This window comes from Sorex araneus, chromosome 1 (assembly GCF_027595985.1).
Source record: "Sorex araneus isolate mSorAra2 chromosome 1, mSorAra2.pri, whole genome shotgun sequence".
Classification (NCBI taxonomy): domain Eukaryota; kingdom Metazoa; phylum Chordata; class Mammalia; order Eulipotyphla; family Soricidae; genus Sorex; species Sorex araneus.
This window is the reverse complement of record NC_073302.1, coordinates 240,707,699-240,735,243: the sequence shown is the minus strand read 5'-3', so window position 1 is coordinate 240,735,243 and position 27,545 is coordinate 240,707,699. Positions and strand designations below refer to the sequence as shown.

The window sequence follows — 27,545 nt, the reverse complement described above, 5'->3', positions numbered from 1 at the left end:
TTCCCTGAGCCTCTGTGTTAAAGGAACATGGAAGACAAATGTGGTGCGTTGCCCAGTGAATGCTTTTGAAAAGGTGCCTGAGAGCTGAGCAGGAAGGGTTACTTCATTCTTTCCTCTTCCCTTTGGGGCATACTTAGGGCAACCTCTGCCCACTCCTACCAGCTTCCTGCACCTGCAGGGCCCTTGCCATTCTTGCCTGTACTGTAGTTCCATTAAGAAAAACAAGAGAGGGGCTAGAGTGATAGGACAGTTGGTAGGGCGTTTGCCTTGCACGTGGCCAACCTGGGTTCGATTCCCAGCATCTCATATGGTTCCCTGAGCACCTCCAGGAGTAATTCCTGAGACTAGAGCCAGGAGTAACCCCTGTGCATCGCCGGGTGTGACCCAAAAAGCAAAAAAAAAAAAAAAAGAAAAAAAGAAAAACGAGAGAGGTGAGAGAGACAGACAGACAGACAGACAAACTGCCATAGAGCACAGAGGCAGGCTGGGGGCGGCTAGGGGGAAAGCTGGGGACATTGGTAGTGGGAAATGTACACTGATGAAGGGACTAATGCTGAAATATTATATGACTGAAACCAAATCATGGACAACTTTGTAAATGTATATCTCCCTGTGTCTCAATTTTTTAAAAACTAATTAAATAAATAAAAAGAAAAACCTCCCAGCCTCTGAGATTGCTGTGATCTCAAAGATATAGAGTGGACACCTAATTCCAGGAAACAATCAGCCAGAGACATTCACAGCATTTCCAGGGATAGTCCCAGCTCTTCCAGAAACATTCCCAACTTTTCCAGAGACATTCCCAGCTCTTCCAGGGATATTCCCAACTCTTCCAGATACATTACCAGGTTTTTCAGAGACATTCCCAGCTCTCCCAGGGATATTCCCAGCTCTTCCAGATACATTCCCAGCTTTTCCAGAGACATTCCCAGCACTTCCAGGGCTATTTCCAGCTCTTCCGAGGATATTCCCAGCTTCTCCAGAGACATTCCCAGCTCTCCCAGAGAGATTCAAATCCTTCTTGAGATATCCACAGCACTTCCAGACATATCCCCAGCTCTTACTTGAAACATCTGCAGCACTGCCAGACAACCTGCTTGGCAAAAGCTCAGGCAGAACCATAGAGCTGTCCCTTTCACCTCCCCTATAACCTGAATTCATGTGAAAGAGGAGGAGAGCGATCAGGAAATCATCATGCCACCATGCTATTAAAGGCTTTTGGAGAACCTTCTCTCACTTGATTTTTGTTTTGCCCCTAGGAAAAAAAAGCCCACATGATTAAAACCCTGTCCTAACGGAGACTTTCCTGGGGTCTGCCACACACATCAGTCGAATCTCCCAAAGCACTTTAAGCTGGGCAGCAGTGTCTCCTGACATTCCTTACGGATGGCAAAATGTCAGGGAGAAAGAGAATGGTTTTGGTGACAGAGACCTGCGCCCTTTCTCTGCTCTGCTTCCTTCTCCTTTGCTCTCAGGCTCTGCAGCAGGTGGCAGACAGAAGAGGGACTCTGGAGCTTCAGGCAAGTACTTCATTTCCCCGCACCACAGAAGGAGTAAACTAACACTCCTACACTGAGGTCCCAGCAATCCCAGAGGTTCATTCCTTCTTTTCTTTCGCCTCCAAATCACAGTTTCACCGTGTCCCCTGGAAAAATGTGCCCACTCAGAGATCCTCTCATGCAAGAATCTGCAGCTGGCCCGGTGGACTCTGAAGCCAGCTGGCCTTGTTTACAGAACTTCCAGGAAAGGCCAGGAACCCCACATGGCGAGCTACTTTTCGCTGTGACTTGGGTGCCCTGATTCAAAGATTCTTGGGGGCTGGAGGCAGGTCAATGGGGGTGGCACAGATGTCTTTCATGCACAAGGTCTGAGGTTTTATCCCTGGCACCACTGAGTGTTGACTGGGTGGCCTCTGAGCATCACCTCCCCACCCCTTTATCACTAGGAAGTTCTATGGGTTACCTCAGCCACAGGTTCTGCTTAGAAAAGCCTAGGGAGGGGCCAGAGCGATAGTACAGCGAGCAGGGTTATTTGCCTTGATTCGGCCAACCTGAGTTCAATCCCCGGCATCCCATACAGTTCCCGAGTACTGCCAGGAGTAATTCCTGAGTGCAGAATTAGGAGCCAGGAATAACCCCTGAGCACTGTTGGATGTGACCCAAACAGCAAAAAAGAAAAAAAAAGAAAAAGAAAAGAAGATCCAAGGCAGGGGTCAGGAGAACCTTGCATGTGCAAGAATCCAAAATTGGATCCTAGCATCACATGCCCCACCCCCAATCCAAGTGTAGCCCTGATGGCACAGGCTACAGGCCATCAAGACTGGCCTTGCAATCCATGAGCACTGCTGGGGAGCACCTGTTCCCCCAAACGGTAAAGGCATTCATCTCAATGATTTCTTTGGCCAAACTTCAGGACAATATTTATTTATTTATTTATTTATTTGCTTTTTTATTGAATCACTGTGAAATAGACCCTTACAAAGCTTGTCATGATTGGATTTCAGTCATACAGTGTTCCAACACCATCCCTCCACCAGTGTACATTTCCCAGGACCAGTGTCCCCAGGTTCCCTCCCATCACCTCCCAACGCCACCCCCAGCCTGTCTGTATGGCAGACACTTTTCTTCTCTCTCTCTCTCTCTCTCTCTCTCTCTCTCTCTCTCTCACTCTGTGTGTGTGTCTTGCGTGCATGCGCATGCCCCCCTTTCAGACAATTGATAGTGAGTATTAATACTGAAAGCTTATCAAGAATATCCCTTTACCTACTTTCAGCACTCAGATCTTGTCCAGAGTGATCTTACCCTCAGCACAATATTTAGACCAAAAAAGAAAAAGGCACTTTGGACTACACCATGGTGTAGTGGATTGAAGCATGGCTGCGATACTGGAGATTCCCCCTATCACGGGAGGAGCCACAGTGCCACCCCTCGGGCTGGTGAGCCCCTGTCTGACTAATTGAGTGTGGCAGAAGAGGTGTCCCAGAAGTTCCCAAGCCTTGGCCTCCAGAGGCTCAAAGCTCCCATAGTGGCTACCTAGGCCGGCCTGACACACAGAGGCACCGAAAGAGCTGGACAGGGTCAGAGCCACGTGCACAGGAACAGAGCCCAGCTAAAAGACCCGGGGTACGGGCTCCAAAAGCGAAGAGAACACTGAAAACAGCGCGGTGCCAACTCCTGTTTCTTGCTTTTTCTCTTTGGAGAGGAGCTCTCAAGCAGTGCTCAGGGGGCCTGGGGGCCACACCCGGAGACCATAATGGTCTCCGCTGGTTGGGGTGGCTGGGTGTGGAGCCTGCAAGGTCAGGGCCCCCCAGGGCCAACCTGGCAGTGCTTGGGGACCACAAGGTCCACACCTGGGGACGCTCAGGGACCTCCAGGGCTCCCCCTGGCAGTACTGGAAGGCCCATGTGGTGCTCAGGTTCAGACCACTGGGCTATCTCCCTGGCTCCCACCACCAAGCCCTAATTTTGAATGTGCACTCATGAGACAATTATGTGTCAGACCACTGCATTTTGGAGTGACATGATACCTAGCAGTAGGTGACAGAGAGAAGAGTCCATATGACTCCGCCCACCAGAAGCAGTGATAGAGCAGTGGAGCAATTTCTGGGTCCAGAAATAAGAGTCCAGTGGTACACACTGTGACAAGGGCCAAGATGCGCCTATAGAGTATCTTGATGCACTCTGCAAAGGGAAGTCGTTTAATCTGGCATTTCACAACACCCACAGGAGGTGGGTGGTCAATGCTGTCTCCAACCAAGCTTGTCATTTCTCACCAATAGAAAGAGAATCCCAGCCTAGCCTAAGAGCCAGCAGAACAATCCTGCCCCAGAGAGACTTGAGTCACCCAGGTAGGGGACGCTGGTCCCCACAGAGGATATGTAGTGGGGGCTCTAGCCTTGCATGTGACCGACCAGAGTTTCATCCCTAGATCCCATTTTGTCCCCTAAGTGCCACAAAAAGTGATTCCTAAGTGCGGAGCCAGGAATGACCCCAGAGTGTTAGGAGTCATTCCAGAGTACACCCCTGAGCCAGGAGTGATCCCAGTTACCCCAGAGGACACCTCTGAGCACTGCCACGTGTAGCTCCCCACCTCTACCCCCAAAGAAAAAGGATATGCAGAGGCAGAGGCAGAGCATTATAGCAGACAGTTTGGGGACAGCTTTGTGGACAAACCAGAAGGGCAAAGGGCTGAGCCGAGACGTGCGGGTACCCAGGACAGGTCTATAGATTGATGCTGTTCAAAAGTATGTTGAGGACAATGCAGTGTTCAGACAGCAGAACTGCTGAGCACTCCGTGCCTAAGGCTCTAGCGTGCTCTACGGGTCTGCAACTACTCTCCTGCAAACCTGCAATTCAGTTCTGGCTCCTGACTCACACGCCAACCTTGGCAGAACAGACCACTTCCCTTAAAGGCAATTCTGCTGCAAGTGACTGGTTGCCCTCTTAAGCACTATATTCTAGCATCCCTTTTGCCACACTCTTAACACATACTCTACCTGCAGCAATTTTCATAAGTTCTGTTCCTTCCACTTCGTTACACATCTAGTGGTGATTTAATGTCATTAGATGCTGCTGATGCAGGGGCTTCCCCTTGGAACTTACCAGAAATGCAAATCCTCGGCCCCAGCCCAGACTTACTGAACCAGAAACCCAGTGGCAACCTTACTGCACTGTAGCCAGTTCTGTGGCTGATTCAGATGCTTGATAAAACAAGAGGCTCTTAAACTTGGCTGCCCATTGGAATCACTCGGAACTTTACAATTACTGATGTCTGGTCCCACCCAAGAGATTGTAATTAAGTCGTTCAGGGGTGTAGCCAGGACAAGAGGATTTTCTCCCCCTGAGGATTCTACTATAAAATCAAGGTTGGAGAGCTCGTGAGAGGCAAAGGCAGAAGTCAATTACAGGCTAATTACTAGTTAGGGTTTTGCTAACTCTGGCCTTGAATTTAAAGGGTTCATATTTGTATATAATAAAAGTCAAGGGTTGCCATTTATACAAGATTCACACCAGGCCTCTTTTAACAAAAGAAGCTGATCATTGTTAAGACTACTGGTGTAGACCCCATAGTGAATCTGTGGCTTGAAAGGAAATCTCTTTACACTCCACCCGTTAAATAGGATAGAAAACCAGGCTGAGAAAAAGTGCCTGGGAGCAATGTGATAATCTGTGAAAAGACAAAAGCACTTGCCAAGATTTGCAGTAATGTGACAAGGAAGAATTCAAGTGCAAAACACAGTAACTGCCAAGCCAGTCAGAAGTACAAAAAAAAAAAATGTTATCAGCTATAGCATGGCACAGTGGAATGACTCTACCTCCTGCAGGAGAGAGATTCTGGAGAATTGCTTTTTTTTAGTTTAAATGATTAAGTAACTGTTTCGGAAACAAAAGCCTTGAACAATTTTTTAAAATATTTTAAAATCTATTTACCACTGGGGAGGTCCAAAACAAAATAAAAAAGAAAACCTAGCTAATGCCATTTCTACTATTATTGACAGAGTCTATATTTTCTAAAGTCTTGGTCTTGCCACCCAGGATTCTGTTAGTACCAGTATTCTACAAGAGCATGGCCTCTGTTTCCTCTGAGTGTAGATGCAAACTACATCTGGAATTTTGTCCACTCTCAGCCCAAGAGGACAAGGTTGGATCAGGGAGGCAAACTCAGATCTAATGCCTCAATCCCACAGATTGTTGGACTATTGGTAAAGAGAAACCAGACGGCACCCCTCATTCCTCCCCCAAACACACACTGAGCTGATGATGAATCCAAAATCAACACTTCTGAGTATTTCCAGGGGGTTTTGCTGTTGTTGGACTATAAACCAAACTCTGAGAAGTAGGTTCTGGAGAATGAAGAGGGCATGGGGCACACACAGAGTGTTGGCTCAGGGGATGGTGTCAGGAGAGAGAGAGAGAGAAAGAGAGAGAGAGAGAGAGAGAGAGAGTGAGAGAAACAGTGCGTGCGTGCGTGTCTGTGTGTGTGTGTGTGTGTGTGTGTGTGTGTGTGTGTGTGTGTGTGTGTGTGTGTGTGTGTCGGGCTGGGGGTGGTAAGGCACTAACTTGAGATCAGATCATGGGATCATGGCAGTGATATTTTTATGAAAATGTCTCACACCTAGGAGGCTTGTCCAGATAGGACTCCTTTTATAGGAAGAACTGAAGAGACGCCATCCTCAAGGAAGGCAACAGGATAAACTAGCCATATTCCATAATCAAGGCTCTTAGTCCTACTGCAGTAGTTTTGAACATGGCCAGGTGGCTACTGGTCAGGATTCGCATCTTCGTTATTCTAACTAGCAGAAACCTGGCCATGTTAAGATGTACATCTTCATCTGGTTCTGGGTCCAAGGATTCAGACTGGAATCTATGAGGCCCAACCAGTGAAACCATAAAATCAGAGAGCACAGTTGTTTCTGGAAATTATGAAAGACACTTGGGGGTAAAGCTAAAGTAATTGGCGCCTCCCCAACAGAGACAGAATTTCTGCACAGACCTCGCTCCTACTTTGCTGCTTCAGAAGCCCCAGTATGGCATCAGGACAAACAGAAGGAGATTACAGGAGATGGTTATCTCAGAGAGGTAAAGCTCCTAGTGGGCCACTTACTCAAGGCCCAATTCTGGAAACAGTCCCTCCAAGGAAGTCACTATCACTGAGACCATACGAACAGACAGGAGTACAGCACACACCTTTGAATCTATAGATTCACCTCTGGTCTTCTTTGAAATGACAGTTTAGTACCGCTTTCCATCATGCGTTTATTCCAACACTTCATGCCAAGCAACTAAGACACGGTTATCTCTTTCCCAAAGGGAAAAGAGTACACACATGTTAACCAAATACTAATAATGCCACATGAGAACTTAAGGATTGGGGGAAGGTTGTGTGGGGGAGGTAGGGGGGAGGGGGAAGGGTGACATACAGGTGACATACAGAAAATCAGGAGACAATTCTGTCTATGGATACAAGGGAAAGCTGGAAAAAGGAATTTCTGAACTGGGTTTTAAAGGCGGGCAAGAAATAAAATAGGGCGTGAAAAGGGTTTTGCAGGCAGACCAAGAGCATGAACACGGAGGGGTAAAAATGCAAGGCCCATCTAAAGGATGGTGAGTAATTTCTTTGACTCGGTTGCATTTGTGAAGCTGGAACACAGGGTGTGTGGAGGGAAGTGGTGAAAAATGAAGCTCACGCTAGAAGCCACAACTATTTAAGCCACAGCAGTTCAAAAGAAGGGTTCCAAGTGCTCACAAGGAAAATTAATCTTCTTGCCAAATCTTTCATGGTCCAACTGAGAAGTCACAGTTTTGATAGTCTTAAACATATTGGCATTAAAAACATTTCATTTAAACACAGAAAGACAAGAGCATTCAAAAAGAAATATTAACCCTGGAGTCAGACAATTCAACAAATGTTTGGGGTGGAGGAAATACAAAAATGAAGAAGACATGTTATCTGTTGTAAGAACATCAAGTTCCATTCCTAAGCCTACTAGCAGACAGCTGTTGACCTTGAAAAATATTTTCACCAAACTGCTCTGGGCAGATATTTTCATCTCTGAATTGAGAAGACTGGATCCATGAGCTTCTCACCAGCTTTCTAAGGAATGTGTCTGTGAGACAAGAGCAAGTCTCTTAAAGAGCTCAAAACCAAGAGAAGAAGTGATAATCAGAAATGGCTCGGAGGCATCCAGGTTTACCAAGACTGATGGGAAATCCCCAGGAATTCTTGACATCCCCCCACATCCGCCCCAGCAGCAATGCAGGAAATCTCGTCCACTATCTTCAGCAGACTCAATGGAACCACTTCCTTAATGAAACCCCCTGCAGTTCCAGATGCAAAGCCAGAGGTTTTCCTTTCAAGCCCTTCCTCAATTGCCCCATTCCTCCCATTTCCTTCCCCTCCCTCAATCTGGTATAAAATCCAGTAATTTAATCAGCAGCTTGCAATTTCCACAGCATCCAAGTGTGTGAGAAATCAACAATGATCCTGGAAAGCGTCTGGCAGGAGGATCTTGTCTTTTTTTTTACAAACATCACCACTCTACTAAGACCAATGGAAAAGAACGGACCATTCTGTTCCATGAAATTATTTAAACCCAATGCAGCAGATGTGTTTAATGCCCTATAAGTAACATATTTTTACTTGAGAAAATAGAACCTGGTGTTATTTCGAATGTCCCTTACCTTCTATCCACAACAAGCACTCTAGGAAATTATGAGGTCTACCCGCCATCCAACAATTCTACAACTGAACCAAGAACCCGACTAACACCAGTAAGCTTCACATTTCAAATCCATGTGCCAAGACAATTCCTCTTGCTTTCTCTTCATTCCCAAGCCCACTTGCATACATCTCAATTTAAAGAACTGCCAAGAGTAACTTAATCTTATCTGGTTTTGCTCTGCAGAAATTCCCAGAATTGGAGAGATAGTCCAGCAGGTAAGATGCTTGTGTTGCATGTAGTGGTATAGTGGGAAGGTGCTTGCCTTGCACCCAGGTTCCATCCATAAAGTCCCCTAAGCCCCACCAGGAGTGATCTCTGAGTACAGAGCCAGGAGTAAGTCCTGAGAACCTCCAGGGGTGACCCCCAAACTGAAAAACAAAATAAAAATGAAATTTCTAAGCCAGAGTAACCATTAGTTCTAACTTTACAGTAAGATACATAATTTTCCTCAGGGACACCACATGCATTGTATGTTTGGGAAGGTGGTAATAGAGAATCATTTTTTAACAACATGTTTCTCCCCTGGGAAGTGTTTCGAACTTACATTCTTCCTTGTTACACTACTGAAAATCTTGTCCTCTTACATACATCCAAAATAGATTATTTGCAACATCTCAAAAATATTTGGTAAGATAATAAAGCAGTTGATTGGTATGTTCTAAAATGACATATATGTTCACTTTCAAATTTACTACCCTTTTTGAACCATGGAACTCTTTTATGGTAAAGCTACTATTAGGTCAAATAACTAAACATTAGAAAACACACCAAGGCATGCTTATGGGTTTAAAAGGACTGGTATCCTTAGAAAAGGTGATGTAATGAGAGTCTTGCACTTGAGTAATTCGTATAGTTACACTACTGCTGGTTTAAAAAACAAAAGCAAGGTAACTTGGACATCCTTTGACAATTGAGCTCTAACATTCACTAAAGACCAAGTTAACTGGTTGGTCAAGTGCACTTTTCTAGTAAGAAAGAAATAGAATGTGATTATTCATAGCAGGGAGACCCAGTCTGGAAATGGTGAGTTCCCATGTGAAGAGGTGAAGGGAAAAAGTGAGACAGATGCCAGGTTCAGGCTCCTTCTTAAAATCATTCATTGAACTTTGGAGTTGGGAAGGGGCCTTGGAAATAACCATCTACATTCTGAATTTTACATGTGAAAAACAAAACAAAAATTACTTTGCTATCATGAGAAATCAGACTATAATTTAATTTTCAATAGGAAGAGAAAACATAAAATAATCATCTTTTAAATAGTTGCAAATATCAAGGAGTCACAGTATAGTTCAGCTGCAACGTGATGGAAAATTATGGGACTGCCAACTAATTTAAAGTCCAAATATACAACTTAATAAAACAAAATCCAAAAGACTGTAGCTTCATTTACCTTGGAGGAAAAACAGGAGAATAAAACCCTCAAAATCTTAAAGTGATTACAAACTATGGAGATTTAATTTTTTTTTGTGCTTTTTTTGGGTCACACCCGGCGATACACAGGGGTCACTCCGGCTCTGCACTCAGGAATTACCCCTGGCAGTGCTCAGGGGACCATATGGAATGCTGGGAATCGAACCCGGGTTGGCCGCGTGCAAGGCAAATGCCCTACCCGCTGTGCTATCTCTCCAGCCCCTGGAGATTTATTATATTCAATTTGGAGATGGGTATTATTTTCATGTACATTTTACTTCACTTTATATCAATAATTTGGCTTTTCCCTCATAAAGATGCACAAGTGAAGTTTTTCTGGTGAGTTCTATCAAACTGTGATATCTGCTTAGGGAGAAAAACTGGGTCTGAAATAAATGCATCTATGACTCTTCCATTCAAGAACTTGGCACCTAAAAATTAAGATTACCAGACTCTAAGACAAACTAGGACTAGCAATCTTTTTGGAGATCATGGCTGCTATATACAGGATTTCAAAGCCTCAGAAAATTGTTGGGATCATTTTATTTCCTAAGATACTGGGAAGAAAGTAAATGACATACATTATTTTTTTGCATCACTAAATTTGTGGTTATATGTACTTCTGGCAGTCACAAAAGGGACACAGAGCTACTAACCAACTGATGCTCAAAGACACCCAAAGGGAAGCAGCCTACGGTGGGAGCAAGTATATTGTTGATAAATCAGCAGGGTAAAAACCACCTATTTCTGCACATCACTCCACAGATAGGCAATCCCTCACTCAGGTTTAAAGTCCTGGTGTATATTGGAAATAACTGGTTGCATTGAGAAGTTTGTTAGTCAGTCCAAGAAAGGCATGCTTTAAGGTCCAAACTGTAAAGGCTAATACTGCATTCCTGAACGGGTGGTAAAGGAATTCTGGCCTTGCCAAAAACTTGTCTTTTCTTCCTGAACACATCTGTAAATATCTTTTAATCATAAAACAGCTCCAAGATTTCTGCCTGACCTAAGTAACATAAATCAAAGAGAAATTGCAAGAGGCTCTAACGCACACACCTGAAAAACTAAAATTAATTTACTCCTAATCAGAACTAAACTATACTTCAGCAGTCAATCAACTTTTTGAAACAGAAATAAAAATGGACGTATTCTAGGCAGCAAAGTGCAATATATCATATACTTTGCCCTGCATGTTTTGAATTTACTGTAATTTGCCTAGGTTCACCTTGACTTAACAGACCTCATCAAGTTATTGAAATGCTCTGTGCATTTATATTTCAATATAAGTTATAAGGGACTTTTGAGAAATCATACTTTTAGAATAGGAAAAACAATTTATTTCATTCAATGCAGTCGCTTTAGCGATGTTCTCAATATAGAGCGAGTACTCAGACATCAGGTTTTCTCCTGGCTTCTGGGCCTCCCCCATCTAATCAGAACTCTTAGACTGATGGTCTAATTCGTCTGCCTGCAGAGAAAGAACGTCTTCATTGTTACAGCCTTTTGGTTTTAAGAAGCATTTAAAAACAGAAGAAAATGCTCGGTCTTACGGGCTTTTCTTCCCCGGGAACCTCTGCAATAACTTACTTTATTTTTGCGCAACTGCATTTTTTTTTTCATTTTTACCTATTCTTTGGGTGATTAAGAGAAAAGAGCTCTTAAATCTGATTTTCCGTGCGCGGGGGGGGCTGAACCAGGGAACTAGGTCTCCTAACTCCTTGGAGTCCCTAAATCCACCCCGACGCTGTAAAATCTCGGGTTGCCGCTGGTAGTTGGACCGCGCGCCTCCCCCAGTGGGGGCACAGGCGCTCACAGCTCACCCGCGCCTCCAACGGCGACTGGGTCCCAAGCGTGCACCCCGTCTTCGCCGGGCGTTAGAAGGGCAGGTGTGCGCTCCCGCTACCTAACGGTCCGGGACAACGTCGGCAGTCCCGACCACCAGGTGGCCGCAGGTCGGCGCCCTGAGCAGGCCCACTCAGAGACCGAGCTGCGGGAAGGCGGCGAAGCTCAGGGACATCCCGGGGGACAGTGGCGCCCGGAGTCCCAAGAGGGCCAAGACGGGCCAACAGCCGTGCTCGCCCGCTCCGGGTCTCCGTGGGCCCCTGGCGGCCCCGCGCCCAGAGAACCGACCCTCCTTCTGCCCTGTGGAGGTGAGAGGTGGGAACTGGGTTCCAACCTCGCCCGGGCTCGGAGCTTCAGTCCTGTGGACTCGAGTGCTCGAGAATGAATCCAAGGGGGGGTCCACGCTCCAGGAGCTGGACGGAGGTTCTGGAGAGCAGGTAAAGCGGGGTGCGCAGCGCTCCCCAAATGCTGAGCCCGGACCCAGAGCCCCGAGTCGTGTGTGTGCGTGTATGTGTGTGTGTGTGTGCGTGTGTGTGTGTGTGTGCGTGTGTGTGTGTGTGCGTGTGTGTGTGTGTCTGTCTGTCTGTCTGTCCGTCTGTCTGTGTGTCTGTGTGTTGGGGTGAGTTATGGGTGTCGGGGGGCCAGGCAGGGCGACTGAGACTCCAACCGTCCCCGGGGGCCGCCCCGCGACGCCGACGGACTGTGCAGGAGAAGGGTCGCCCCGGCTCCCCCCGCCTGTGCCGCGGCAGCACCCCGGCGCACGCGGCGTGCCCCGGCCGCAGGGTGCGCGCCCCGGCCCCTCGCCTTACCTGGGAGCCGCAGAAAGGCGAGCAGCGCGCACAGCAGCGCCCCGGCGTCCCCGCAGCTGCGCATGGTGAGCGCGACGCGGCCTGCTCCCCGGTGGCCGCCGACCCCGCCGCCCCAGCCGCTCCTCTCGCGCCGCGTCCTCCGCTCCGGCCGCCGAGCCCGCCACGTCCCGGCGTAATCCTCGCAGCCCCGCGCCCGTCCCGGAGCCCGCTCCGAGTCGCCGCTCCTGGAGGCTCAGCCCGGCGCGCCCCGGTCCTCCCCGCCGACGGACCTCGCTGCCGGCTAGCCGCGGGCCGGGGCGATTTATAACCTTTCTCCGGCCCACTTCCTACCCCGGCACCTCCTTCCAGTGACGTCAAGGGGTCCCCCACCCCTCATCCGCCTCCCCACCTACTTTCTTTCCTCCGGGATCCGATTCCCCGCGGCTCCCCAGAGGGGCGGGCGCCACTGTGGGGGTCGGCGAGCAAGTGCGCGCCGGGGGAGGCGCCCGCCACGCAGCCTGAGAGCGCGGTGCCGGCAGGTTCAGGGTCCTGGTCCCCGGGTCCCCGGGTCCCCGGGTCCCCTCCTCCTTCCCCGGGCTCCACCGCCCGGCTCCCGGGAAGCGGCCGCGCCTCGGCGACGGGGGTCGCGGGCACCGCGGAGTGAGGCGCAGAGTCGCTCCCAGCTCCGCGCTGCGCTTTCGCTGCCCGCGACCCGGGGGAAGGCGCCGCAGATCCTCGGCACCGAACCTGGGACCCCGGGCCCGGAGCAGATGAGGCCGACTTGGCACCTTTGTGGAGGCCGCCGAGCCCGCGCGGGTGCCCGGGGAGCGCCGCTGTGCCTTTCTCGGCCACCCAGATGCTCCCGCCCGGCGTTTCCCAAAGGGCTCCTACAACTTGTGAACAGCCGAGCACTTGAACTTTATCTCCTGCAAGCAAAAAAGCCACAAAGGGAAAACACATTTTTCAGAAAATTATTCCTGGCGGCAGCGTGCTAACGCCAAAGCAGCGACTCTAGTGCTTTTCGAACAAAGCCGGGTGAAATGCACTTGAGGCTTCGGGTCATTGGCGATGTCCCTAAAGTGAACGTTGGTTCTCATGAATTGTCTCCTTTTAAAGGGCTGAAATCACCCTGGGTTCCATTCAGAGGCCCTCCTGTGTCCACCAGTGCCGCTGGGTTGGGGTGAGAGGTGGGCGTAGGGGGGAGGGGGAGTGCAACCTGCCAGAATGAAAGGATAAAAGGAAAGCGATGACTCGTGAATGCGGCTCGCGACCCTTGTCGAGGGACCGCAGTACCTCGCACCCCTGCGGGTCGGGCCATTAAATTGACGCACCAGCTGGCGGCAGAGGCCGGAGAGGTCCCTGCTCCCTGGCGCCCGCGCGCTTGGCCTCAGTCCCTGGAGGTTCCGAAGAAAAGCTGGCCGAGCTCTGTCTACTTTTCCAGCCCGAGCCCCTCGCGTCGCTCCCTGGCTCCACCTGCCCGCCTTGCCCAAGCCTAATTCCTACGGAAACCACAGGATCCTTCCTCCGGGACAATAAATAGGAAAATGGCAGGGACGCAAGCTAAACTAATCCTTGTCTCATCTGGTCCCACCCGGCCCTGGTATTGAGACCATCCCGCAGAGTCCAGGGATCCCACTTCTTCTCCCTAAAGAGAAATCATGGTCTTCCTGGACAGTCGGGGGGAAGGGGGGCGTGTAGAGAGGACAAGAGGAGGGTGAATGGCGAACACTGCTTTCGGGCCAAAAGCGCCGGTGGGGATTAGCGCTGCCTTCTTTGTGACTTTGACTCTGTTTTTATTTTGGTTTGCGGCCACACCCGGCAGTGCTCAGGGCTTACTCCTGGCTCTGTACACAGGGACCACTCCTGGTGGTGGTATTCAGGGGATTGTATGGGATATCAGGGATGGAACTTGGGTTAGCAGGGTGCAAGGCCAGCGATTTCCCTGCTGTCCTGTCTTCCCCGGGCCCCAGACAGAATCTGCAGGAAGATTAGGACCAGAGGAGGATCCCAGGGCCGGGAGCTCGGTCCACTTGCAGATGGACCAAGGGCTCCGGTTCAGGAGAATTGGCTCCTGGTGCTGGGGTGAAGGGGCCCGCAGCACCCCTTCCAATGGGCAATACAGTTTTCAAGTGGTTTTTGACTTTTTAAACAAACAAAAACCTGCAATTCTCCGCCCGTCTGCTGGTCAATGGAGTCTGCCTGGGATGATCATAATCATTAAGATGCCAGTCAATACTAATATATTGCTCCTTAACTTAATGAAAGAAGTCCCAAATGCGGGAAAAGAATTATGATGTTACATCAGGTAGGGCACTTGCTTTTGCATGCAGCCAACCTGGGGTTCAAACCTTGGCTTACCATTTCTCCCCCAAGTAGTCTCTGAGTGCCACTGAATGTGGCCCCAAACCAGACAACAATGAAAAAATAATTTTTTTTTTCCTTTTTGAGTCACACCCGGCGATGCACAGGGGTTACTCCTGGCTCTGCACTCAGGAATTACTCCTGGCGGTGCTCAGGGGACCATATGGGATGCTAGAAATCAAACCCGGGTCGGCCGCATGCAAGGCAAATGCCCTACCCACTGTACTATCACTCCAGCCCCCAACAATGAAAATTCTTTAATTAATTAAGGAGTCTGGTTTACTGTGACTTAATTTGCATCAAAATATCTGCGTTAAGAACTGTCCTCCATTCTTCAGTTACTCTTTGCTAAAGCTCTAGTTCTTATATCAGCAGCCTCAGACATCCTGACAGTATTTCTTTCCAAATTGTTCTGCTTTATCATCCACACAGAGAACTCAAGATGCTTCAAGCTGTCATGTAGAGTTTTATCTGTGATTTCATTTTTACCTGCTACGTTTTAGCATTTAGGAATAGGAATAGGGGCTGGAAGTATAATACAGTGAGTAGGGCACTTGCCTTAAATATGGCCAAGCTGGGTTCTATCTCTGTTGCCATATATATGGTCCCCCAAGCCCAGACAGGAGTGATTCCTGAGCACAAAGCCCATCAGCCTTGGGCATAGCCGGGTGTGGTCCAAAAACCAGAGAGAGAGAGAGAGAGAGAGAGAGAGAGAGAGATAACACCTTTGAATAAGAATGAGCTACAGTACTCTTCTAACTAAATCACCATGGAAAGAGGTTTTTATAGATAATAGTGATGAAAAAGATCAATTTCAACAAGCCTGTGGGTATAAAAAGCCATTGATGTAGACTATCTGCCGCTTCCTGCTCACATACAAAAGAACATTTCATCTCCTGCAAAACCAGACACTCTCTTGTTATCAGCTGCAAACATTCTCTTGAGGATTCTTTCTATCCCCTATTCAGAGTCACACTGTTGGTAAAACCAACAGCTTTAATATTAGAGACTGCATGACACTGTGGGAGCATGAGTGTGAGAGACAGGAGAGAATCCAAGGCCTCATCTTCACAATGGACCAAACCAGAAGTTGCCCAACTCACAGCACTGCAACCCCATCAGGAATATCATGTCAACATGGGTTCAGGTGACTTTTGACCAAAGAAAATCAGTCCTACATACTATAGAGCATACATATGTATGGTTGGTTATAAGAATCAGTAGATTTTATAAAACTGTTGAGTTTTAGATGGAAAAAAATTTGTTAGTATACATCTCTACTTGACCAGCTCCTCTGTCTAAGAAGCAGCATACATACTCACAAGCTGCAAATAGAAAGTTCTGCTGAGTTTTTGAGTTTGTGGCTTGATTTGTCAGATGCTGCTGAATTCTGCCCGCACTCTTTAGGGGCTCCTGGTTTCTTTATTTCTACTCTACAAGTTCCCCCTGTCCAGATTCGTTGCACCCCACGTAGGTTGGTGATGCTGCTGTTAATCTCTTTTGTGTTTATTTGGAGTTACAGCTTATTTTTGAGGTTATGTGTCCCAGCTCTGGACTACTCCTTAGCTCTGGTTCTTCATCTGCTCCTACATCTGCTCCTCAGGGCCTATGACATAGATAGTGTCCTAAATCCATCTGTTCCTGCAACTCAGATCAAAGGAGCCCTTTATTTCTGTTATTTCGTACCATGCACCCTTAAAGACCTTAATCTTTGTTAAGACCCCTATGGCTTTTTCACCAGAGTTGTGATCTGACTGTACTTTTATAGTCATAGCTTTTGACCATCCAACTATTGGTCCAAATAAACGTCTTGTTTGGTTTAGTCCACTTTCCTGGGCTGCTGAGGTCCTTCAGGTCTGATTCTGCCAATCAGTGCATTTTCTGTATCTGTTACTTCAGATCATGCAAAGGAATGCTAAGTACGGCTTACTGATCATCATTGAAATCCCCCCAGATGGTGCTGAATGAGTGAGTCAATGATCAAATGAATGAAGAGATCTGTAGAAGTTCAATAAATCAAAGAAGAATTTGTCATCTTTCTTTGGGCCATGATCACTAGATTAATGTGTAAAAAGAGAGCTTATATGTACAACATTTACCATGTCATTATTTAGAAATAATTCATGGTCCTAAGAAGGCAGGTAAGTTTTATTCAAAGTACTCTAGGATGGTTTAAAAATAGAAAAAAATTAAAACCCTGGAATATATAGAAGCTTAAAACAGGTGAGAAGGCAAAACAGAAAGGAAACATGTTTTATATATATGTATATATAATGTATATATATAATATATGTTATATAATATATATACTTACTATATAATTCTGTCACTGTATCACTGTCATCCCGTTGTTCATCAATTTACTCAAGCGGGCGTATGTTTATATATATATAGTAGTGTTAATTCAACCAGAAAGGGCACTTGCCTTGCACATGACCAATCCAGTCCAATCCCTGACATCCTATGGTCCCCTGAGCACGGAGCCAGGAGTAAGTCCTGAGTACTGCTGGGTGTGGCCCAAATACCAGGAAAAAAAAAAGTATTTGGCAAAAGAACTTTGCATAAGTTAACTAATGGTAGGGGGCCGGAGCGATAGCACAGCGGGTAGGGCATTTGCCTTGCATGCTGGCGGCCGACCCGGGTTCAATCCCCGGCATCCCATATGGTCCCCCAAGCACTGCCAGGAGTAATTCCTGAGTGCAAAGCCAGGAGTAACCCCTGAGCATTGCTGGGTGTGACCCAAAAAGCAAAAAAAAAAAAAAAAAAAAAACCAAAAAAAACAAATCACTGCATCATTGTCATCCCGTTGCTCATCGATTTGTTCGAGCAGGCACCAGTAATGTCTCCATTGTGAGACTTGTCACTGTTTTTGGTATATCGAATATGCCACGGGGAGCTTGCCAAGCTCTGCCATGTGGGTGAGATGCTCTCAGTAGCTGCCAGGCTCTCTGAGAGGGTCGAAGGAATCGAACCTGGGTCGGCTGCGTGCAAGGCAAATGCCCTACACGCTGTGCTACACAGTTACAAATACTAGAAGGAAATATTAATGACTAAATTGGAAAGTTGTTTAAAGTTCAAAACAGATTTAATTTCAGCTGAGCCAAGAGGGCATTCTGACAAGAAAAAGGGGGTGACACCAGTCAGTAATGCAGGAAGCACCCACACGGCTGGTGGAGCTTGAAAGTGCAGGTTTCAGGAGAGCAAGGCCCAGAAGGTAAAGTGAAGAGCCTTGGCTACTTGGCAGGTCAATTCAAATATGTTTAGTCCTGCCAACTCTAGGAAGGGTAGTGGAGGGACTGTCGGATGGCTTGTGAGGGTTAGAGGGGAGTGAGAATGGAAAGAAGGGAATGAACTATGAAGAAGTCAGCTCATGAAGAAAAACTATTCAGGAGGGAGAGGACAGACAGGAACAATGTCAGGAAGGAAAGAGCAGGAATACAGGGTGGGTCTGGTTAGTAGTTCGGGAAGGGGATGGAAAGAAAAAAATTAACTTTAGGGTCGTGAGGTGAGGGAGAAGCCCAAGAGAACCCCACAGTTCCGAGGAGGACCTGAAGATAGGCAAGCTGGGCCGCTGGGCGGGGCAGGTCACTGGAAGGACACAGGAGGACCCGGTTTGGACTAGCTAAGGTGAGTGGGCAACTGCAAACAACAGACTTAATTGTCTTGTTCAGGCCAAGATGTTATGGAGCTACAACTAACCAACCTTAGTTTTAGAACCATGCATTTTAGAGAAGTAGATCATTGTACCTGATTGTGGACCAAAAAAAAGCATGTATATGTCTGTGTGTTTTGACTTAAAATAAATATAATGTAAGTTTTACACAAATCTATCTGCATAACCAGTGAGCTTTATAGAACAGCGAAACTATGACTAGGAAAGTTATTAAAAGCTGTGCACTAAATGCCCATCTCTAAGTAAGAAAGATGAATTAGTCCCCCAAGTGCTGTCTGCCTTCTTGCAAAGTTCCCTTAACTCCAGACGCAGCCTGGGGCAGGTCTGGTGGCTGCAAAGAAAGACCCTCCCTTTCCTTCCTGTACCTCTTCCAGACTCCTCCCAGATGTACTTTTCATGTGTATCAGGAGCGGCAGAAGTCCTGGAGCAGCCCAGCCCCACACCACAAGTCAGAGAAGTCAGCCAGCAGGCAAGCCATGGTCGCACTGTTGTCTAGGCTGCCGTCAGATGCTAGATACGCCCAAGTGGCATCTTGTAAAAAGAACCCAAGCTCACTTCTCCTCTGGTGGGTGCGAGAACTGAGTATAGGTAGTGGCTTGAGATTTTGCTTTTCCTGTTTTTTATTTGGGGTCACACCCCTCAGTGTTCAGGGGCTACTCGTGGCTCTGTCCTCAGGAGAGATCCCCAGTGGAACTTTGGGAACCATAGGTGGTATGGGAGCTTCAAACCAGGATTGACCACGGGCATGGCAGGAGCCTTCCCTCCTGTTCTTTCTCTCTGGTCAGATTTTAGATTTTTTACTGAAACAATAGTATTTTTTTTAATTAGACTCATCGAACGAATACACTGCTTACAGTTTCTGACTGAAAGGCACAATGTGATAAGATATTATCCAGTAATGTTTTAGAGTGCTAAGTAACTTTTTAACGAAAATCCTGAAACACCTTTATAAAAATATCAGAATCACTGTGTATTTTTTAGTACAACTCCTATTTAGCTGTATAAGACAAGATTGGGTGCATTCAGGTTCAGGGTGGCCGTAGTTAGTCGTATAAAAGGGAAAAAAGATGCTATGGACATACAGCAAACCGACCTTAGTTTTAGACATAAAAATACTAACCTATTAGTCAAGTATTAGTATAGTTTTCTTGCCAAAATTCAAAACTGAACCAAACAATTATTTAAAGAAAATTCCCTTTCCTTATATATTAATCACAGATACAGTGAATACATTCTAAGAGTTGTTTTAAAATTATTCAAGAGGTGGGCCGGAGTGATAGTGCAACAGATAGAGTGCTTGGCTTGCATATGGCCAATCCAGGTTCGATCCCCAGCACCTTATATGGTCCCCTGACACCCTGCCCAGAGTGAACCCTGAGCACAGTCAGGAGTAAGCCCTGAGTGGTGCCAGATGTGTCTCCCAAACATAAAGGACCAAATCAGAAAATATTAATGTACTATGATTATCTAGTCCAAACTTCCTATGTTCAAGTCTTTATATGATCTAGTCCAAACTTTATATGAGGAAATAGAAAGCTATGATGTGCTTTGCAGTCACTGAATTCATTGTTTATTTATTTATCTTATTTTTTGTTCTTAGGATTTGGTGCCATACCTGAAGGTGCTCAAGGCTTACTGCTGCCTCTGTGCTCAGAGATCTCTCTTGGCATTTCTCAATAGGAATAGGCTGCTGAGAATTGAACCCATGTTGGCAAAGTAGAAGGCAAGTACCCTGCCTGCTGGACTATCTCTTCAGTCCCTGAACCTAAGGGACACAACTCCAGCAGTACCCCTAGCCTTTCTGTCTCCTATTTCTAAAGCAAGGAAAAGTTGGCCTCCTCCACTGGGGAAGCATGGAGCATTCGGAAAACCAGTGCAAGCCTCCATCCTGACAGGCCCCTCCAGTCAGGAGCAGCTCATTCAGGCTCACCTGTATTTGGGGATTCCTCAGAACCACATTAAACAAAGTGGACAGCAAAGAACCTTCAACTTGTAGAGGGTGTGTGAGCTTCTGGGCTTGCCTGGTATGGATTTTCTGCTTCTTGCTGGGGGCACTGCTGGAGGTGCAGTGAGTTCTCACTTCACATCAGTGACAGATTCTTGAAAACTGTCTCTGCATGAAATAACTATGAAGAAATGGATCCCAGCTTGATATTATCTGTCCAGGGTCCACCAGGACATTTCCCCTGATGAGAAATGTCCCCTTATTCTATGGCATCCTTAGAATAAGAGGACAGGGAATGAAGCTGCTATGTAGGACCTAGGACAAAACACTTCCCCTCTCAGCTCTAATCTCCTACTGCCCATAGCAGGAATGATGGACTCAGAGTTTGGAAGCTTCAAGAAGGGATCCAGAACAGTATTCAGAGTAGTATCGGGAATGAAGGCTTTGATTGCATGTTAGTTCTTATGATATCAATAACATTTGACATATCTAATCCTTTACTACTTATTCCCCGGGAGACCTCTGCACGTCAATTCTCAAATTCTAGGCTCTAATGAAATGTTGAGTGGCCCAACACACCCTCTATCCTTACTAGGCTTATCCCTAAAAGGTAAACACATTTTCCATATCCTTAAATCATTTGGGCCCTTGGTTCGGTGTCCCCTGGTGCATAAGCCACCCCATCCTTTGGTGTGGAAGCCCTCTGGCACCCATCTGCTGGATTCTGACCCAAGTAATTCTTAGAGTTCATGGTGATCCCTGAAGGGACCAACTCAGAATGGCCCTGTCCTCTTTCTTCATTTCATCTTCTTCTTGCCCCACCCAGCTGCCCATTCTCTCTTTCCATGGTCTCTAACCAAGTTCCAGTGCCAAACCCTAAGCTTGATGTAAGAAAGCCCCCACTCATGCAATTAGTGAGGACCTTAATGTGCTTGCAGATGATGATGGCCTTGCCATGTTCCTTCAGAAATCTACTTCCCTAGTTAGCCACCAATCACTGCTGCTGTCACTGTACTGCTCACTGAGGCCTAGTGAAGCCACAGCAGTAGAAAGATGCTCTGGAACTTCCATCAGCACCACTGAGATAGGCTGTCAATTCTTCTTGGACCTTCCTATGGGCTCAGACAGAACAACAGCCGGGGAGGCCTGCCCCCTCCTGGGCCTTCGTGGATGCTCTGCTGTCCCTGTTTAATCATTCCACACGATCCAGAAGAAATCAAAGGCAAAGGGCTTCCAGAAAGAGATCAAACCAGGCGTACACTTTCTGGCTGCTGGGCTTCCTGCAGCTCCGGGAGCCTCCTCTTCAGTTGCCAAACTGCAGCTGGCTTTTGCTTTTGCTGACTAGCTAGCTCCCTGTGTCCAAAATATTCTGCTTGTGAACTGGGGGTTGTGGAGCAAAAAGTAGGAATTCTGTGATCTCAGTATTTTAAAAGAACAGCAACTTGAAAGAATGGCAAAGTCCCCAGGAGTAATGGGGACTTACTCCTGGCTCAGAGATCACTCCTGGTGGTGCTTGGAGGACCATATGGGATGCTGGGGATGAACCCAGGTTGGCTGTATGCAAGGAAAACACCCTAATCAGTGAACTATTGCTCTGGACCCAGTGACTTGTTTTTTGCGAAAGAAGAATATATAGTCCCTAATATTAAATGATGGACACAGTTAGGGTCACATAAAAGTCAGTCAAATGGCATAAGTCCCGTATCTCTCTCCATCCCTGTCTCTGTCTGTCTCTCTAAGGATTGAATACAGGGCCTCAAAGTACTCAAGGCAAGTGCTTATTGCTGAATTAGACCTCCACACCCAAGGTTTTATTCCATAGCTATAGCGTCAGGCATTGCAAACAAAGAGTTACTTTAAAAAATATATGGTTTTGCTTTGAGGACCAAGAAGATTCCTCAAAGAGTTGGAACACTTTGTATGCAGGAGGCCCCAGGTTAGATCCCTGGTACCACATGGTTTCCCAAGCAGCACCAGGAGTAACCCCAAAGTGCCAAGCTGATAATAATCCCTGAGCACTGCTGGGTGTGGCCCCAACCAAAACAACAACAGCACTGAGGTGGTTTTGCTTTTAGTCATGTGTTGTATTTGTCATCCTGAATAGTGTTTGGCGATTTGAGGAGCCTGACCACACCTAGAAATGAGAAAGTTTGCAGGAGGGTCATTAACGTAAGAGCACTATCCAGAGCCATGAAGGAAATTTCCAGATTGTTTGTTTTGTCCCCTGACACCAAAATTAAGACTTTGACCATAGAGGAAGGAGATAAAGATCTCAAGCCCAGAGGAAGGTATATTAGGAGACAGAGAACAATTTACCCAGCAAAGTGCAAAGGTCAGGTTCTAAACCAAGAGTTGGGTGAAAGGGGGTGTTTATGTTCCCCCGAAGTGCTCCCCATCTGCGCACAGGCCTGGCACTATCATTCTGGAGCATGCAGCAAGGCCAAGAAAGCAAGGTTTCCTGTGGGTGTGCAGCCTAGACCCACGTCCTCTTTGTGCAGGACCGAGCTGTCACTTGCCCATCTGAGACCCACCTACACGGCGTGCACCCTGATCATTCCCATCTGCCTGTTTATTCTTGACCCTCCACCTGTCCAGCCCCAAGGGCACAGGTGGCAAAAGCTTCCATGAGCATGGCGTCAATCTGAAATGATTGCCCTTACTACTAACCGACCCTCCCCCCCCAACACACACACACACTGCCAATGCCACACACATCTGGAATGTACAGCTCTTAACTTTTTGGTTTTTTTTTTTGCTTTTTGGGTCACACTTGGCAATGATCAGGGGTTCCTCCTGGCTCTGCACTCAGGAATTACTCCCAGCAATACTCGGGGGACCATATAGGATGCCGGGGATTGAACCTGGGTCAGCCGTGTACAAGGCAAAAGGTACTGTTGCAGCTCTTAATTTTTATCCGGTTACTTTCTTGTTTAGATATTGGAGAAGACAACAAGGGGATATGTCGGACATGGAAGCACTGGTTTACCAAGTGAACAGAATCATGAATATGTAAGTTAAGCACGCTTTGGGTTGCAAGCACACATGACAAAAATAATTTAAACAGTAAAGATGAAGTTTAACTTTTGGGAAGTGTGTGTGGTTCTAGCGATCAAATTCAGGGCCCCACACACGCATGACAAGTGCTCTATAGCTGAGTTAAAATTCCTTGCACTTAACCCTCATTTTAAAATTTGTTGTTTTCTTAAAAATTTAACTGCTCACTTAACAATGAGTCTAGAAAATGCAGTTCCTAAAAATGTGATGATTTTTTTCAGTGTTCTAAAGTATTTGGCAGGTCTTCTTGTTGCAGGGTCCTATCTATCAAGTTAGAAAAACCCTCCTAAGGAACAAGCCTATGGAATTGCTCTTAAAATAAGGATTGAGCCACACTCAGTGGTACTCAGGGGTTACTCCTGGCTCTGCGCTCAGGAATCATTCCTGGCAGGTCCAAGGCACCATATGGGATGTGGTATTCAAACCTAGGCCAGTTGTGTATAAGGCCTTACCCACTGCACTCTCACTCTGGCCCCCAGAATCACCCTTTATGTTCCCTTTTCCACAGTTGTATTATTTGCCAGTCCTTTCACCAATCACTGGCACAGGGGAAAGAAATTTACACAAATGACTTACGACAATCAGGATTAATTACTGCCTCTCTCCTGCCCCTCAATTCCCAATATATTCTCTTTTTTTTTTGACTTTTTGGGTCACACCCGGCAATGCACAGGGGTTACTCCTGGCTCTGCGCTCAGGAATTACTCCTGGTAGTGCTCAGGGGACCATATGGGATGCTGGGAATCGAACCCGGGTCGGCCGCGTGCAAGGCAAATGCCCTACCCGCTGTGCTATTGCTCTAGTCCCCCAATATATTCTTACTGGACAAGTCAGGCTGTCTCCTGGAATGGTCTTTCTCTTCTCCTCCTACCAAGCAGATAGAGGAAGGATCAGAGATCTGCCGAGAAGGAGACAAATTAATTTTTGTGTGAGCAAAATCAGTGTCAGCTACAATAAATATATGGATAGCATCTGACACGTGAGAGCTGTCCAGATTGGCCTTCCTAAGACACAGTAGAGGTCATACCACTTCAGATGAGAGAAGTTCCAATATCCAGTCTACTGTAGAAAAGGTTACAAAAGCTTTGAGCTGACTTAGTGTCTAGATAGCATGACTTTATTAGCTATGTGAGCAAATTAACTCACTTTCCTGAGGCTCAGCTTCTCCATTTGCATCAAGTGAGTACAATAGATGTGCTTCATCTCCTTTGCTTATGATGCCCAGTGATTCTCCTTTGTCTATTATTTTTTTTTCTGATGCAAGGGACTGAATCTGGGCCTCTCACCTGCAAAGCCAATATGTCAACTCTTTGAGCTATCTCCCTTCCATGTTATGTGGAAATACTAATCCCCAGTATCTCAGAATGTGCCTGCATCTAGAGAGTAGGTCTTTGAAGAAGTCATTAACGTTAAATGAGGTCATTAGGGTGGGTCCTAAGCCAGTATATCTGCTGTCGTTAGAAGAGGAAATCTGGATGGGGCCAGAGCGATAGTATAGTGATAGGGTCATTGCCTTGCACACAGCCATCCTGGGTTTGATCCTCAGCATCCCATATGGTCCTCTGAGCATAACCAGGAAGTAATTTCTGAGTGCAAAACCATGATTAAACTCTGAGCACTGCTGGGTGTGGCCTTAAAAGAAAGAGAGAGAGAGAGAAAGAGAAAATTTGGATACAGCAAGGCAGAGAGGGAAGACCATGTGGAAGGCAGAACAAGGTGAGAAGAAATTAAACCTGCCTCAACCTTGATCTTGGATTTATAGCCTCCAGAAGTATAAGGAAATAGTTTAATAAGTTTCTGTGGTATTGTGGTCCTAGCAAATTCATAACCTACTCTGGAACTGTAGAGACAGCTCAAAGCTTTGCACCTGGGAGGCCCATGTTTGATACCAAGCACCACATATGATCCCATGAGCACCATCAGGAGGAAGCTCCCCAAGCACAGAGATGTAGGTAGCACTTGAGCACCGCAAGATATATCCCCAAAATAAATTTTAAATAGTAAAAGTAAAAAACAACTAACATACTACCTCCTATTGGCTATTTTTTTGGGGGGGTATCACATCTGAACATGCTGGGGTATGTTCTGTTACTTGGTGCTCTGGGGACCATGTAATGCCAAGGGTTAAATCTAGGACACCAATATACAAAGAATATACTCCAGTCCTTTGAGCTAATTCCTCACCCTCACCTGATAACTATCTTAACTCTTAACTACAATTTTATCTTCCAGTCAATAAAATGCAGTATAAAGTTTACTTTGCTTTAAAAAACATTTTTTAAACAATTTTTTAATCTAGTTTTTTAAAAACTGGGAGGGAGATGGCTGGCAGTGCTCAGGGCTTACTCTGTCAGTACTCAGGACTTACTTCTAGTGATGCTCAGAGGAATTATATGCAGTGCCAGGAATTAAACAAGGGTCAGCCACATGCAAGGCAAGAGCCTAATCATCACTGCTGGGACCATACCAATTCGAGTCACAATGTCAGCTGGAAATCACTGGGTGAAGCATTTAGACCTCCCAAGAGTCACTTGGGAGGTACCCTGAAAACAGAATTCAAAAAGAGTGATGAGACAATTTCCCCCCATATTAATAAGGACAGGGAACCATACAAGAGGTTAAATCCATAAAATCTGGAAAACTCTGAGCTGTTAATATGAAAATTGCTCTGAAAATGCAGACGAATTTAATAATTACCTGTAAGAAAAACACAACATTCTGTTGAAGAGCTGTCTAGGTTAAAATTGGTAGTTGGAAATGGGATTCACATGAAAGAATTTTCCTCTCTTAGTACCTAGCAAGAAAAAAAAAAAACAATGGCGACTATCCCAACATATATTTGGTGTTAGATAACTAAAACCAAATATGTAGGCATGAAACAACATGTGAAATAAAGTGTATTTCAAATATGAAAGTCAAGGAGGGGCTGGAGCGATAGCACAGCGGGTAGGGTGTTTACCTTGCACATGGTCAACCCGGGTTCAAATCCCAGCATCTCATATGGTCCCCATGGAACCACCAGGAGTAATTCCTGAGTGCAGAGCCAGGAGTAACCCCTGTGCATTGCCGGGCATGACCCAAAAAGCAAAAAAAAAAACAACAAAAAACTCAAGGAGAGACAGAAATTTATGCTACAAAAATCAGTAGCCAGGGAAAACACACACACACACACAGAGCAAGGTGAGACTTCTAATTCAACCCTCCATGTAAAACCACACCTGTAGGCAGAGAAATCCTAAAATTCTTTGGGGAGGAGGCCAGGTTTTGGGCACACTAAGTAGTGTTATTCCATGCCCTGTGTTTGGAAGTTGAGCTCTACACTCAGAAATTATTTCTGGCAGTGTTTGGGGAACCATATGGGATGTTGGGGATTGAACAAGGCAAGTGCCCTAGTGGCTATACTATCTCTCCAGCCCCATCAGTAATGTTAATTTTTATGGCACTGATATACAGCCTTGCATGGGAGAGCCTGGCAAACTCCCGTGGCATATTCATATGCCAAAACCAGTGACAATGATGAGTCTCATTCCCCTGACCCTGAAAGAGCCTCCAATGCAGCACCATTGGAAAGGATGAGTAAAGAGAGGCTTCTAAAATCTCAGGGCTAGGATGAATGGAGACGTTACTGTGATTGCTCGAGAAAATCGACAATCAATGGGATGATGATGATATACAAACTTATTTTTGTATATCAAAATGTTCACATGACCTCCACTGCTATCCATATGACTCCTCTACTCTGCACTTCTCTCTGCCCACCCCCCACCCCGCACTCAGTTTGGTCATTGGTTCTGTATCGATGCCAAAGATCAAACTGGGGTTGGCAACATGCAAGGCATGTGCTTTATCCCCTGTACTATCTCTCTGGTCTCAGGATGTTTACTAGTACCCTTACTAATACCCACTGGGGAGGTACAAGCTTTGTAGGTGCCGCCATCTTATTCCTCTTCTGTCTGACAAATACCAACCATGAAGAAACAAGGAAACAAGAAAAGAGCAAAACCAAAGAACTTTCTCTCCTTGGCTATTGTAAATCCTGGCACAGACATTTCAACCAAATCTCAGAAGAGAGCAAAGTATTGCTATCCTAAGAAATACTGCTTAGCATCACAAATAAAACTCTGCCCCGTTCCCTTATTCCTATTTTTACAATATAATAGGAAATATTCCACCCGTGACCTATAACATGGAGGATAAAGATCCAGTGGAAATAGTGTTAAAAATTAGCCACTCATATTGAGATATCTCAGGG

The 27,545-nt window shown here is 46.4% G+C and overlaps 1 protein-coding gene across 1 annotated transcript in view; it reads right to left on the bottom strand.

Annotated features, from left to right (window-relative positions):
• Nucleotides 1-12,657, bottom strand: part of FLT1 (fms related receptor tyrosine kinase 1) — a 214,355-nt gene extending 201,698 nt beyond the window's left edge. Inside the window, 3 exon segments of the mRNA XM_055130474.1 lie at nt 12,282-12,432; nt 12,435-12,599; nt 12,601-12,657. Coding sequence (XP_054986449.1) covers nt 12,282-12,432; nt 12,435-12,599; nt 12,601-12,657 — 373 coding nt within the window.
• Nucleotides 12,658-27,545: the final 14,888 nt, after the last annotated feature.